Source organism: Pagrus major, chromosome 5 (genome assembly GCF_040436345.1).
Source record: "Pagrus major chromosome 5, Pma_NU_1.0".
Classification (NCBI taxonomy): Eukaryota; Metazoa; Chordata; class Actinopteri; order Spariformes; family Sparidae; genus Pagrus; species Pagrus major.
In genome coordinates, this window is record NC_133219.1 from 39,227,110 (window position 1) to 39,242,619 (window position 15,510).

Here is a 15,510-nt window from a genome sequence, read left to right on the forward strand (position 1 = left end):
AGTAAGTGTCACACATTTAGATAATTTTGAACAGCTGCCTCAGAGCCATGCCACCCCTCAATGAATAAACAACACTCCAATCAACACTTGTCATCTCCTGTCACCGAAAAATCAACTCCGATTAGAGCTTGAAAAGTGGCTTTCAGGGCCGGTAATATCTTGCTTAAAGGCACTTAGTGGAGTTACAAGTGATGTGATGTCTTTCATGTAGTGCTCTTGTTTGATCTTGTTGACCAGTTGTTTTAATTCGTTAAGGTGTAAGTACGGTGGCCCTGAAAGCTCAGTCCATAACCACTTAAGGTGCAAACATAAGCAAAGAGACAAAAGACAGAAAACACTCAAATAAAAGAAAGTTGGCTAGTTATCATTGATGGAAAATGAGCAAATGCTCAACTCATTTTGTTTTAATTCATAATTAAACTGATTATATTGCAGGTATTTGCAGTTAAAGGTGCAGTATGTAGTTTTGGGGAAGACATTTTAACCAGGAGAGAAAGAGCTTAATCGTTTTCTGCCTAAATAATCAAACTCTCTTTGACTCTCTTTCTTTAACCTTATGTTAGCAGTTTGCTAAATACTACCCCACCACTTCACATAATGCTATGTATAATCTGAATAATGTAATCAGAGTCTGATCCCATATTTACATGTATGATCTAAATGATGATTAAGTATGCATCAGATACGGTGACAACATTAATCAGTACAGGTCCTCATTCAAAGCTATGAAGGTGCTGAACTTAAATTATTAATATGATATGAATGGAAGCAGCAGTGACTCCTGAAGTTTACTTCAGCTAGAAGAGAAGACCCATCACTGCGTCGGCGTTCAGTCCACTCACAGTTGTACAGCCGTGTTACAGAGAGACGCTTATTTTGCCTCATAAACAACCTTTGGCAGAGTCCAGAAAGCAGACTGCAGAGAGGACGCACACCAGACAAAGGCCAAGTTTGATTTTGTCCCGCCGTCAAAGAAAAACAAAAAGAAAAGAACGTTAAGGAGCCACTGCTGATACAATCATTTTACATTTTTAACTGTTGAAAGCGTCAGTCAGTGCCAACTTAAAACAAGAAGCCACTACCTGAATGATTTTATCTGACTCTTTGCTAATTAGACCGTCGAGGAACAAATGTTACAGTCAGATGTTTAGCAAATTCATGTATTTTCCAGGGTGTCGGAACAGAGTACTGCTACAGCTCCATCCACTGTGCTGATGACCAGGACAGGAGGGTGAGATGGAGAGAGGAGTTTGACAGACAGACGAGACACCAAAAGAGCTGCTGGAGAAGTGACGAAGAGTAGAGACAGCAGATTGGGAAGTCACAGAGTTAACACAGTGTGTCACGGTTCAGATGGAGTCCTGCAGCAGAAGCTATGAGAGCAGGGTTGTTTTGTGACATGCAGTCAGGTGACAGCTGCATCAACGTCAAGGCTCTTATTTAATCTCAATTTTTCTGCGGTTCCTTAAATTAAAATGATAATGAAATTGAATGAGAAGTCAGATTGCACTCATTTAGTTTATTTTGGGTCATGTTGCACATTTTGGTGGAGCACAGTGTCTCACATCTCGTTTTCACTTTACTGTGATATAACTTTAAAACTGCAGTTATCAGGTGAAGATTGAAATGTTTGTGGGCTTCTTCGTCTTCGTCTTCTTCGTCCTTCTTCATCTTCTCTTTCATCTTCTTCTTCTTCTTCTTCTTCTTCTTCTTCTTCGTCTTCTTCGTCTTCTTTTTCGTCTTCTTCGTCTTCTTTTTCGTCTTCTTCTTCTTCACCTTCTTCACCTGCACAGACTGTTTCTACCTCTAGATTAGCAAGCCTATCTTCTTCTTCAGTGGACACACAATCCTTCCCAAAAGGATTTCTATGTGCACACACACACACACACACACACACACACACACACACACACACACACACACACAGACAAACAATATCAGGGGAGAGGTGAAGCTGTGGTGTGTAGGTGGATATTGGTTTTGTACAGGACACCGGAGTGTTTGCTGGTTACTGATGAGACCGAGGCGGCTCCAGGAGTTGTATGCATGTGGACAATAATGGAAACAACAATGACAATCCATCACTCACTCACACACACACACACACACACACACACACACACACACACACACACACACACACACACCAGCCTATCTCCTCCCAGCTGATGGAGTTGAACGTCACCTTCCCTCAAAACAACAGCAATGCCCTGAGAGACCAATAAACCCGATGAAACAAATTCATGATCAAATTACCACAACCTACTTTCAAATACAATTTGGAGGGAAAAAAAAGGGGGGAAAAATCACCAGCATGCTTGAAGGCAGGCAATTTCATCTGTCGCTTTGGCTGCTTCCTTCTTAATCACTTATGTCTCCTCTGGAAAACACTGCAGCGGCCTCATGGTGTTTATATCGAACCGTAGCATTGCCGTGGCAGTTTAGCTGCTCGTTGTGGATAATTGGAGGTGTATGTCACCCATGCAATCTAACGCCGGCTGCCGATGCTGCCTGCCACCTCGTGAGAAGGTATCCCGCCTAGCGAAATCAGATATTGCCCACAGATTTTGGAGTACGGTCTCAGAGGTGTGCTTTACAAGATGTGAAATAAAGGGCAGGAGGACGGCGGCGAGCAGAGCTCCACTGATAAATCCATAAAAATGAAACACCTCTCAGCTGCAGCAGGGCCGGTGGGGCACTGCAACGCAGAGGCTGACTTTTCTGGGGCGAATGAAACGTTAAATAAAAAGGTGTTCATACTGAGTTACGCTGGAGGAGCTAGACTATAAATTATACTCTATTTGCAGGCAGAGGAGCTAATCAAACAGAACTAATGGACTCAGAACACATTAGAATGGGATGAACAGTGGGGAAGGGTTTGAATGTGCACAGCAGATGTCAGACACAAAGCGTTTGGGATAATACTCAGTGTTTGTTGCAGCCAACTGAAAGCTTTTTCAGAGGGAGTTGAGAATGAGTTCCCGCTGTTGCCCTCAGGCACTTTTTACTTTTCTGTTTTTGTCAGAGAAAGTTCAAGTTTTCACTCCATTTGGGCAGAACACCGTGTAACAGAGAGCCGAAGTGATGACGAAAAAAAACATTGTACGGTCGTCAATGAAGAGACACAAATACGTTTTTGTGCCATGATCACACATGATGTTTGTGAATCAGAATCAGAATCGTTTTGATTGCAGAGTAAGTTTTCACAGACGAGGAATTTGCTGTGGTCGGTAGGTGCAAGTCACTGATGAGGTCCTGTGTGACTCTTCGACTTACCGACCATATTTCGCCAAACACAGACGACCTCAGCGATTAAAATGACTTACTAGAGGTCCTCAGGTAACACTGGTCCCATGTGAATAGGGCTTCAGTCAAAAACCTCTACAAACCTCTACTGTTGTCTGATCTGGCGTGCATGAAATCTGAGCTTTCACGCACGCCAGCAGGGGTGATGATGTCGAGCGAGCGGTCCGCTGTCCTCAGCAGGTGTGTGTTTGATTCTGACATCAACGAACATGACTGTGACTCACCTACACGAAGAGAAAAAGCCACACGGCTGCCAGCGGCGTTTGAAGCAGAGCCAAAGTAAAGCCAAGGCTGTGATCTCCCATTTTTTCCTCAGCGGACCGCTGGGAGCGTTTGATTTTCAAAGGCCTCCTCTCGTCTCTGATATAATTAGAGGGTGAGCGTCCATTTAGCAGATTCATTTAGGTTATTAGTGGGATTAAGCCTTTAATTAGGCCTCTTTGGCTGAGGACGGCGTTCCACTGGAGAGCTTCTGCTTTAAGAGGGAGCCAAAAAAATAATCACACTGATGTTAATTATTTGTAGACATTGACTCGGCACGGCAAGGATTTGCATTTCCACCACAACTGGGCTTCAAGGTTTGTCTTAAACTAATGACGAGCTGGTCTGTTTTCATCAGCAGGAACTAAACACGACTCCTGAAACATCTCATCACAGATGAAAGAAAATGACCACTTAGGTTTTAAACTAGCAGTTGATCCGAGAAACGTCCAAAAGGTGGGACCACCGTGTGTTACGCCTCTTAAATGTTAGTCACGGCTGAAATCGACAATGGAAATGGACAAGTTTACCAATTTTAACACATCTCTGCAATTCTACCTGAAAGTCGCTGCTGTGTCTGTTTGGTCAGTAACAGATGTCTCTACTAAGTCTGGCGATTACAGCTGCGTGCTCATGTGGTGAGGCGACGACAAAAAACAACGACAACACCAACAGCAGCTTGAAGTTTAGATAAGAAACGAGTCCCTGTGAAATGCTTTATAATAATATAAAAGTTATTGAGACTCTATTAAAAAACAAACAATGTTTAAGGGATTTAAATGAAAGTGAATCAGCAGAGAGAAGCAAGTGATTTTCTACACCAACCTGATGAATTTTATTCTGACCGAGGGCAAATGGATTCTGCCTGCGAAAAGTCTTTTAAACCAAATATCCTGTTGAGGCTCAGTGTTAACGATGCACAAGGTCATTTTAAGTTATTCATGCGCTGCGTCGTACTCTCTGATTAGGTGCATGATTATGACAATGTGAAATGATTACTCAGCTGCCGAGGGGAATCGTACGACGAGAGTTTAACATCAGCAGCAGACAGACGGTCTCCATAATGTGACTCCGGCGTTGGTTTGGCTCCAGAGACACAAACTCTCACGATCCCGTCTCCATTCATTTTTTAAAAACCAGTATGACTTTTGCCGCTCGTGTATCGTTTGACCTAAACTCAGAATTAAATGTTTCAGATGCAGCCGCGTGGGTGAGCGTGTGTGTGTGTGTGAATAATCACTTCCTGCAGCTTGTAGTTTGTTTTCAGCCTTCACAAACTCTATTTTAAGTATATGACTCTGACACAAATGAGCATTTCTGACACTTACAACCTCCATGATGGACCGAAATAACCTGTGATCACACGCCGAACAGTGAATCCTCCATCTGTGCAACTCTTTTGCATTTTCTGCGACTGTATACTTCTGTTCCACCACGTTTTCAACTCTCGTCTTGTTTAAGATCCCTTTACTGTCGGCCCCTCCCTGATGTGTCTCACCTGTGTTTAATTATCCCTCCCTTGTGTATTTAGTCTGCGTGCTCCCCGTCTTCCCTTCCAGTTCGTCTTCGCCCTTTGTCGGTCCAGCGTTTTCCCAGTGACCCTGTTTATGGACCTGACTTTTGCCTCTGCTGATCCCTTTTTGTGTATGTTTGCCACGTTTGGGAAAAACCTGAACTGTCTCGAGTTGTGCATTTGGGTCTATGTCTAGTGTGTCTGATCTTGTCAACTACAAATTAACTTATTTTATCAGCAGTTGCATCCAAAAAATGGATCCTGAATATCAGATCCAAACATCAGCCAGGCTGATCGACCTGTAGTATACAGTATGAACATACATATATGTATAATTTACTTTTACTTTTGATACTTAAGTACAATTTTAAGGTACTTTACTTGATTATGTCCATTTTCTGTTACTTTATACTTCCACTCCACTACATTTAAGAAGCAAATATTGTACTTTGTCTTCGCCCTGGAGTTATTTGATCAATATTTATATTTACCAAAGTAGCACGTTTGTGAATTAATTCATTTTATCAGCAATCGGATTTAAAAAAAGCAGATTCTGATAATGAGAATAACGCTGAATATCAGATCTGATAATATTAATAAATAAGTATATTTTACTTTTAATTGCTTTTGATGCTGATATAGAAAATCACTTTTTGATATTTTCAGTACCTTTTATACCAGATACTTTTATATTTATAGCCAAGTTCTAGTTGTATGTGTGACTTAACCTTAAACCAAAGTAATATTTTAAGTAATATCTACACTTTTACTCAAGTGTGACCTTAACGCACCTTTTACAACACTGTGAGGGGTTTCTTTTGGTTAGGTTTAAGCAACATAAGTACTTGGTTAGGTTTGGAAGGATAACTTCTCCCTTGTGCATATTTTTCTGGCCTTTTTCCCTGAGCTTGACATAAAAAAAACAGAATGGTCAGTTTCAGTGAAGGTCTTGGAGCAAGATTAATTATTATCATCCCACTCATGATCTGTGCCCTCTCCCCTGCAGGTACATGGCCATCATCCACCCTCTGAAGCAGCGCATGTCGTCCACAGAGACCAAAGTGGTGGTGGGAGTGATCTGGGTTCTGGCTCTGCTCCTGGCCTTCCCTCAGTACTACTACTCCACCACGGACCAGCTCCCCGACCGGGTGGTGTGCTACATCGACTGGCCCGAATACGATGTGTGCGACTTCAAAAAGATGTGAGTGTCCCCGCGGAAACAGCTATTCGAAACAAGTCAACAAGCGCCGTTAATTACTTTTTGAATTGACAGCGAATGTAGGAGGATGCTGTTTTCTATCGGGTGTAAATGAGAGAGCGCGGAGGGAAAGCACGGAGGCTTTTTGTGCTTTGTAGTGACTGAATTGAAGGCACATCACAGGGGATTTATGTTCTTTCTCTCACTGAATGGAAGCGAATCGAGCTGGAAGAAAAGAAATTTGATTTGATTAAAGCCGCCGTTCATTTCCCATTAATAAATCCACTCTCGCTGAAAAACCACGGCGAGGAAGAAGACCTGTTCCCGTTACTAACGGCTAACAGTGGATACACCTTGGCCCATTTAGATAACAACTATGATTCTCGCTTAGTTCAGCCTTTCACACACACGTTAGTCGGCCCACTTCACATTTGTCCATGGCCTTCACTCTCAGCCTGAGCAAGCTGAATAAACGTAATTTCTATGAAAAGCCTAATATGGACAGAGACCTTCACAACCCTCTGGCCTACTTTAGTTGTTTATCAAACCACAGCAGATTAGGGATGTGTGCTAAAAGTCAGCCAACTTCACCTCGACTTCATCGATGAAAGAAACCTGTTTCATAATCCTCTCGAAAAAGTCCAACAAGGACTTGATTTTGCAGGTTAGGAGCGCTCTGCACAGAATGCAAATTCCTAATCTAAACAAAACATTCACAGGATTTTTAAGCCCGAGGCGACCGAGCGAGTCGTGCAGGGTCAAAGTCTGATCTTCTCCTGTATATTCAATAACTCATCTTCTCCCTTAGTTTGAAGCGCTGTGCTGCTTATTGTTCAAGCAGCAAAACCTATATTTCTATGATTCATCTTCTTTATGCTCCCTCTAATGGGCCTTTTAGAAGAAACATCTCGAGCAGCTCAGTACAGTACAATACTATAATTATAGTTTCAATATGTTTTTGCCTCAGGAGAGAGAAGGAGGTGATGGGTCCAGACATCACAAATTTTTAGAGGTTCCCTCCAGAGTTGGTGTAATTTATGTCAAGATGTGTTTTTTCCACAAAATCGAAGCAAAAGCAGAGTTTAGCTTGAAGATATAGTTACTAAGGGACATTATGTAGTTTTTAATGAGGTTATAATACAAACTCAGATTGAAACTCTACATTTCTTTATGTTGCAACTTTGTGCTTTCTTTTGGTCAAATTTTTTAAATTTTATGTTGCGACACTTCTTTGCTCATGTTCTGGTTTGGTTTAGGCACAAAACCCACCTGGTTAGGGTTCAGAAAACATCATGTTTAAGCTTCAAATACCTGGTTCTGTCACCTCAAAGCTTTGTGGAAATGTCCTGAAGGCTCGTCTAAAGTTTCCACTGCTGTGGCCACAAACATGGCTGGAAAATGTTCAGACGTCTCGTTAACAATAGCGTTAAAACGCTTTCTCAAAAAGTGGCTTGGCAGCTTTGTCGCGCAGCTGGAACGCCTGCGGGATCCCATTCTGCTCCTGATATAAGACTCAGCACATATACATTTAAAATACAATATGTAGTTTTGGAGAAAAAATACGCTTCACGTATGCAAGATGCAATCAGTGTCAGACCGACAGGGTCAGGAGTCGGCAGCACGTCGGCGGCAGCAGCAGGGACAACGAGCTAACGTGTGAACAACAATGTTCACGACGCAGCCGGTCGTCTACGTGAACGTGCCGCTCGACTGCGAGTATCTCCGGCCTGAGGTGAGCACAGAGAAACCTTCCTCCTTAAAAACAGGCTTCTCCTGTCAAACCCTGCGCATGTATTATTCTGCACAGTGGAGCTGAACATCCACTCTTTGCATATCGTTTTAATCTGTTAGTGCCACTGAGGTTTTGGCAAGAGGCTTCCCTCACACCATTTGAATAACTGTGATGCTGCAGGGTTTAAAACAAGCACTAAGAATGATTTGCAGGCATTAAATCACACTGCTCCGGCTGCCTGGTGACAGTCAGGGTCCACTACAGTCACCTTTCCTCCAGATATCATCTTTCCTTGAGCTGCTAAAATAGAACTGAAGGCCTTTCGCATCTTATCATAGCAGCGACTGAACATTAATGCTGCTTCTTTTATTTTATTTTGCATTTACGCGTTTGCTTGTGCAGGGGGGAAATAGCTAAAAAGCTGTCACTGCCGCAGAAGCACACCAATTTCATCTTCCCTCACGTCTCTGATCTACAATCAAAGCGAAGGCGTGTATTGTCGTACACGTGGCGTCGTTAATCTTCCCTGTGCACACACTGACAGCGTGCTGTTCAAGACAAACTTCTGAGGCTTCTTCTTAGAGGAACAGAATAAACGCTGCGAGTGATTTATTCGCACGTTGCAGCACCCCAGTAACCTTCTATTTTCTTCCATTTTGTCTTTTTTGTAATCCCACTGGCAGAACTGGGCGACACACACATGACGGCACAAACACAGGTACACACTTCCACAAATGCACACACAATACTCGAACACAGGAAAAAAAAGAAAAGACACCCACGCAGTGACGCACATGTGCAGGAACACGGCTCTGATCACAGCTCTGCTGATGGCAACCTTTCAGCTCATCAGCCGCAGTGTTTACCCTGCTGCCTCTGCCAACCTGCTACTGCCGTCCCCCCTCCCGCTGCCTCTGTCACATTTCTCCATGGAAATATAGTTTGTTATGAACAGCGCAACGGCAATTTCATTCTTCATGATGTGACGCCCGCTGCACTTATTACTTTTTTTAATGAAACTGTAATCAGTCACACATAAGAGCCGGGCGGAGAAACGCAGGAATCATTCAGATCAGCTGCTGAAGCTGTAAATGACACGTCTGATTAAGGCCGACCCGGGGTCAGCTCCCACATGCCTTTGTTTCCGGGCGTCGCCGCCGCCGCCGTCACAGTCTACACCCTGTCTGCTGCCTTCACAGTCAGTGGGAATTACTGAGTGAGGTCTCATAGGAGAGTATTAATAGATGACACTGCCTGTGGATGCTGCTTACATAGAGAGCTGCTGGAAACGCCTCCTTTTACATTTACACGTGTCACCTTCAGCAGCGACTTCATTCCTGCAGTCGCTCTTTTGCATGTAAGCTGATTACTTAGATGGATGTAATACATTTTTGAAAATGACATAATCACAGGCTTGAGTGTCATCGCAGCTAAAGAGTTGCTGGGCTTTTTGAAGAAAAGACGACTGCTGTGTGGGAGGACGCTCTTCTGAGACAAACATGCGAGGCACTGGGACAAGTAATGTCAGTCAGCAACATCACAGCGCTGTCCAGTTGTGAAGAACAGCTGGTTTCCACACCGCACGATGAACATTACAAGCCCGTGTAGTAACTAAGTGCATTTCTTGAAGCACTGTACCTTCTGTAACACGCCATAGTTGCACGTTAATGATCTCAGACAACGTCACTAACGAGACTGTTGACTGTGTCGTCTTTATAATGACGTATTTTCACAGTCACACTCATATGTGTGATTCATGACACGGCATGAAGCCAAAATGACTCAACCACCTGGCTGTAAAATTAACCGGCTCTTCTGTGTCGTGCGGCCCATAGAGACTAACTTCCTGTTTAGCATCGGGCCAACTTGCATAGAAATTAAATGGTTTAATCTTGTGGCTCTCCTCGACTTTCCCAGTTTTATTGGACCAACTGGCTGACATTCAAACGAGTGATTTCGTCAGGGTTGTGACGCTGTTGTTGTGTTATGTTATCCACCATTTTACAGCTGCTTCTTTCACAACGTCAGCTCGTGGAAAAGTCTTTTTGGGGCAGCAGTGCATCACGTGACGTTGTAATTACACAGTTTGGCCACTACAAAAGTTGGCTTCAAGGCCTGGCGCTCTTCCTGGGAGCTTGTTTTAACCTTCAACCTTCATCCAAGTTCATATTTTAACAGCAAACCCACTAATTTACTCCATGAAAGCAGAATCAACTAAACAAACTCATCTCATCATCTTGTCCTCGTCTCCTCTCCTTCCCACAAGAACAGAAATACCTGAAAACCTCACAAAATAGAGCGACACTATCCCGAAGAAAAACACACACAGACTGACTTAATGGATGCACATGTACACACTCAAACACACACACAGGAAATCGCAGACTGAGCACACCTCGTCCTCTGTGATGTCTCTCCCCTTAATTGGGCTTTGCACAACATGAGCCGTGAGATTAGTGGCGGTGAGGCGGCGTGGAGCGAGGCGTCCCGTTACCCCCGCCACTCTTCTGCTTCTGCTGGCAGGCGAAGTCAAAAGAGCAGCTGTCCTCCCTCCCAACACACACACACACACACACACACACACACACACACACACACACACACACACACACACACACACGCTCATTAATTATGAATACTCATACAAACACCCACATGTTTGAATAACAGGCGGATGCACATTGATTATGCACATAAACACTCATTTTCCTTCGCATAACCTGCACATATTGATACAGTAAATCTGAGTATGTGACACCAAGCTGAGTGTGAGCTCAGCCTCTGTTTGATGCCGTGCATTAAATATTTGCTTGGCATGCTCGCTTGCTTTGTATTCACACACACACACACACACACACACACACACACACACACACACACACACACACACACACAGCCAAGAACTACAGGCATGTGGAGTGTTTTGTGTGCTGTGGGAGAGACGAGGCAGCAGCCCCAGAGATTAAAACAATATAAGTTAGTGTGTATAATGTGTCAGTGTGAGTCTGTGGCCCTCTGTGGAGGGAGGTTTTATTAATTCAGCCCGTACACAGACCAGCTCTCTATTCCCCCAGAGCCTCATCCATCAGTGGGAGCTAAGGGTCCGCCGGGGGCCCAGAGAAACAGGCTCTTACAGGGTAATACTTCAGCTACAGCTGGACTTTGAATGGGATCGCCGATAAAGAGGTGGAGTGAACGATAACAGACCACCACGCTTCAGAGAGCAATACTGTAACATTTCCATGTCTCATCCGTCTTCAGGTCATGCTTTTGTTTTGTTTTTTCTCGCCTTTTAGTTCCGTTTCCTGTTTTATTTTGGTGTTTAAGGCTGCGTCCAAAATGTCCGGACTTCACCGCACTTGCAGACTCGTGTTCAGAGGAAGTCCGCGAGTCTTGATCACTGTCCAAGCTCACATTTCATCCGGTCCATCGGGGCTGTCAAGCGGACAAGAGTCTACTTAAGCTGCAGACTTCGCTGATTTACTTATCCACAGTTCATTGCAATGTGTAAAACAATTACTTTATTGGAACTTTCCTTGAATCATGTTGGCCAGAAATAATATTTAACCACATCATGATACATAAACATGTAGAAGTAAACGTCTTGCCGCGTCACTCGCAGACTTGACGTGATGACAGTGAACATGTCGTGGTACGTACGACTGAAGCCTGCGAGGGCTCGGCCCACAGGTCTGGAGGATGGAGATTTGGATGCAGCCTCTCATTTCTGCCTCTGTGTGTTTCCTCGCCGCTGTGATCGTCCTCCCCTCCCTGATGTGTTACACCTGTGCCTTGTTATCCCCTCCTCCCTTGTGTATTTAGTCATCTTTGTCTCCCCATAGCAAGAATCCCAGCATGTCTCCTCCTGACAGCCTTTCTGGTGTGTGACCCTTATTTTGCCTCTGTGTGATCCCTTTATCTACGTTTGCTCCGCCGACTGATCTCCTGTTCACCGAACCTGATTCAAGTATTACATCTCTGTAGTGTTGCTCACGTAGCAGCAAATACTGCGTAGTTTCTCTCCACTGTGTCCCTTTTAATGATAAAATACACATTAACTCTGAATCCCTGAGCTTAACTATCTTTTAACTTTTAATGTGAAAACTGGTCCTAGAACAGAAACGTTTGAGATCTGATGTATTAATGTTTTTGTATTGATCCTCTACTTTACAGATCTTGTTAATTCCAGTTAGATATCAGTTTCTTTTTAGGAAATTACAGGAAGAAAATGAGAACGACAGTTTAAAATAATGTGATGAGCTCATCTTCCACCAGCTGCTCCAATAAAATGCAGCCTTAAGATCTAAAAGTATATGTTTCTTAACTTTGGTACTTGATCTCTTCAGGCACGATGTTTTTTTCCTGACCACAGATTTAAAGGAAAGGTTGCATCAACATCTATGTTGTGTTCAGTCTACTTCACTATTACACTGCTGCTGCTCTCCAGAGGACAAAATCATTTCATTAAGACGTGAAGTCTGAGGGCCCGGTCCACAAGCGGGAGGATTTATTTCAGTAAGATGTGCATATTTTCAGGAGCTTCAGTTTGCTCCAGCCGAGTTATAATTAAAACTCCCGTCTGTTGGTTTGTGGCTCACAGTGTTTCCAGGATGAGACACCCTGCGGAGATTTTCTTGTAAACAAGCAAAGTTTGCAGAACTTTTTTCACCAAAACAAATTGTGTGACCTCGAGCTCTAACAAACACGCTGAGCGAACTGCCTGCCTTGTTTACATCCATGTTGTTAGCTCGCGGTCTTCTTCTTCCTTGTCTTGGCTGCCATATTGCTGCATCTCTCTCGGCACTTCACTGCCGCCAAATGAACTCCAGTGTGAGGGTCACGAGATGATTGGAGACAGTCAGTCGGCCAATGTGCATGACGGCTAGTCTACTTTTACTGTAGAAGAAGGTGAGAAGCAACTGTCCCTGACACAAACTAAAGACCTGCAGGAAGCAAACCTTTGAAAATATTACATCATATTAAAGGAGCACTCTGTAGTTTTGGGGAAGAAATTTGGTGTTCCAGCTGGGCGACAAAGCTGCATTTTAAATGAGACATCTGGGCAATTTCCAGCCATGTTTGTGGCTACAGCAGTGGAAATTTTAGACAAGCCTTTGGGACATTTCCACAAAGGTTTGAGGTGACATAACCAGGTATTTGAAGCCAAAACATGATTTGTTTTCTGAACCCTAACCAGGTGGGTTTTGTGCCCAAACCTAACCAGAACATGAGCAAAGTGTTGTCGCAACATAAACTTGAAAATCTAAGCTAAAAGAGTTGCAACATGTAGAAATGTAAAGTTTCAATGCATCAGTGGTTTGCAGAAATCACAATTACCTCATTAATATTGTTAATATTAAAGTTCTGAGTTTGAATTTCTTCTCCAAAACTACATAATACCCCTTTAAAAGTAAGTATATCTTCAGCCTAATCTCTGATAAAGACGAGAGCAGGATTTGGAGATGAAACCATGACTGCAGTCTACAGTCTTCACCCTCTTGGAGGTTTTATGTTTAATTGTTATACAACATTGAATCAAAGTAGATTTAATGGGGGTCTGTGCTTCACCACCTACAACACCTACAAAGCCACTTTAATCATGCAAATAAGATCTGCAAATTAATCAGTCGACTCTTTTAGCATGATTTACGCTTCTGCTTCATGATTCAGTGTCTGGGGGAGTCAGGAAGGAAGGAGCACTTCAGAAAAGAGAGACACCATCTGGAGCCATGAGTGTGTCATTTTCAGCATGTTTGTCGTGTTTGGTGTCACTGTGACTCGGGAGGTCGAAGTATGCAGAGACGTGGCTGTTCAGCAGTTGTCGACGCTCAGCGGGAGTCGACCCCGACAGCATATTTAACCACAGCCTGATCCTGGCACGTCACACTTGACATGTCTGACTTTTTCAAGGGAAGAAACTACAAGATGCCCGAGAGCTGAGAAATAACACACGAGAGCCAAGAATGAAGATATGAGTCTGATGCCTCCTCCTCCTCCTCCTTCTTCTTCTTCTTCTTCTTCTTCTTCTTCTTCTTCTTCTTCTTCTTCTTCTTCGTGCCTTATTCATGTCTTCTTCTTCTTCTTCTTCTTCATGTCTTCTTCATGTCTTCTTCTTTGTTTCTTCTTCTTCATGTCTTCTTCATGTCTTCTTCTTCTTCTTCATGTCTTCTTCTCCTTCGTCGTCACACAAGTGAAAGACAAGAAAATGGAAATCATAGCTTGGTGGCTCTTCTTCTCCTTCTCATTCTCCTCCTCCTCCTCCTTCTTCTTCTTCTTCTTCTTCTTCTTCTTCTTCTTTTTCTTCTTCTCGTAGCATTTTACAAGAGCGAGGTACATTACCCAGCCCTCCCTCCTCCTATCCTCCACAAGGCAACACATTTATCTTAGGTAATGCTGTTCATTTACAAATGTTGACTATCTGCCGCCCTTTATATTAAGCCATGTAAGGGAATTAGCCGGCTGCTAAAGGCAATTTCACACCTCTGTGCCAACAAATCCAGTGAAGGGAAAACTTTAGGTCAACAGATGTGATGTGCAGCACGTTGTTGATCCTGTCTGAGCTCTGCAGAAACACACAAACAAAAGCTCATTACTCCTCTGGGCTCTCGTGTGCCTACAAATCAATTCCTGCTTTTCTGCTAATTTCATTGCAGCAGCTTCCGTTTTTCTCTGAGTTGATTGCGTGGTAAAACGCTCCGCGGGCTCGTGCGGCGTCTCCTGCACGCGTTGCCTTTGGTTAACACTTTTAATAGCACTGGTGTGGCAGAATGCTTGACTTCTCGGTTTAATTAAAGACAAGATTAGATTTTTTTTTACTGCATTTCTTCTCTGCACTCACGTGAGGAAAAGAGGGTGAAAAAGGCCCAGGTGTCACTAATAACATTAGCGGCGGCTCGTTCCGCTGAGCCGCGTCAGCGTGCCAGCGGACGTGCACGGCGACGATCATAGCTGCGTCCCACTTACATGCTAATTAAGCACATTTTGGAGTATGTGGTGGAAAAGAGACAAAACTGCAACTACTGGAAAAAATGAGGTTGCATGTTTAATACAAAGTCTTGTTATTTGAGGGTGCTGTTGAGTCAGTGCACTGAGGAAACAGAGCTGCTGCTCAAAAAAGATTGTGTAAAACAAACATGTTTGTGCACATTAGTCAAAATTAATATGTAGTATATTCATTGCTATTAATGCAGTCAGAACAGTGGTGCAGCACAACTCACACGTTCATCCTCATGAGATTATCTGTCTAGAAGTTTGGTGACAGGGTAAACTAGCTGGCAAACTCAAATGGAGACAAATTTGGAGACAAACATGCAAGCGTTGCGAAACCAAAAAAGGTTTGACGGCAACACGTCATAATCCTTGAGATCTGAAGCCTGACGGAGCTTCAGGCTCTGATATGAGCCGTCTATGTTTTCCCTTGATTGAATGACTCACTTTCTTTGCAGTGTGTGTGTGTTTGTGTGAAGGATTTTCTTTCTTTCTTTCTTTCGTCTGCAGGTG

The 15,510-nt window shown here is 43.5% G+C and overlaps 1 protein-coding gene across 1 annotated transcript in view; it reads left to right on the forward strand.

The window, feature by feature from the left end:
* tacr1a (tachykinin receptor 1a) overlaps positions 1 to 15,510 on the forward strand; it is a 36,571-nt gene that overhangs the window by 7,961 nt on the left and 13,100 nt on the right. Inside the window, exon 2 of the mRNA XM_073466902.1 lies at positions 6,087 to 6,281. Within this exon, the coding sequence (XP_073323003.1) occupies positions 6,087 to 6,281 (195 nt within the window). The remainder of the gene's footprint in view (positions 1 to 6,086; positions 6,282 to 15,510) is intronic.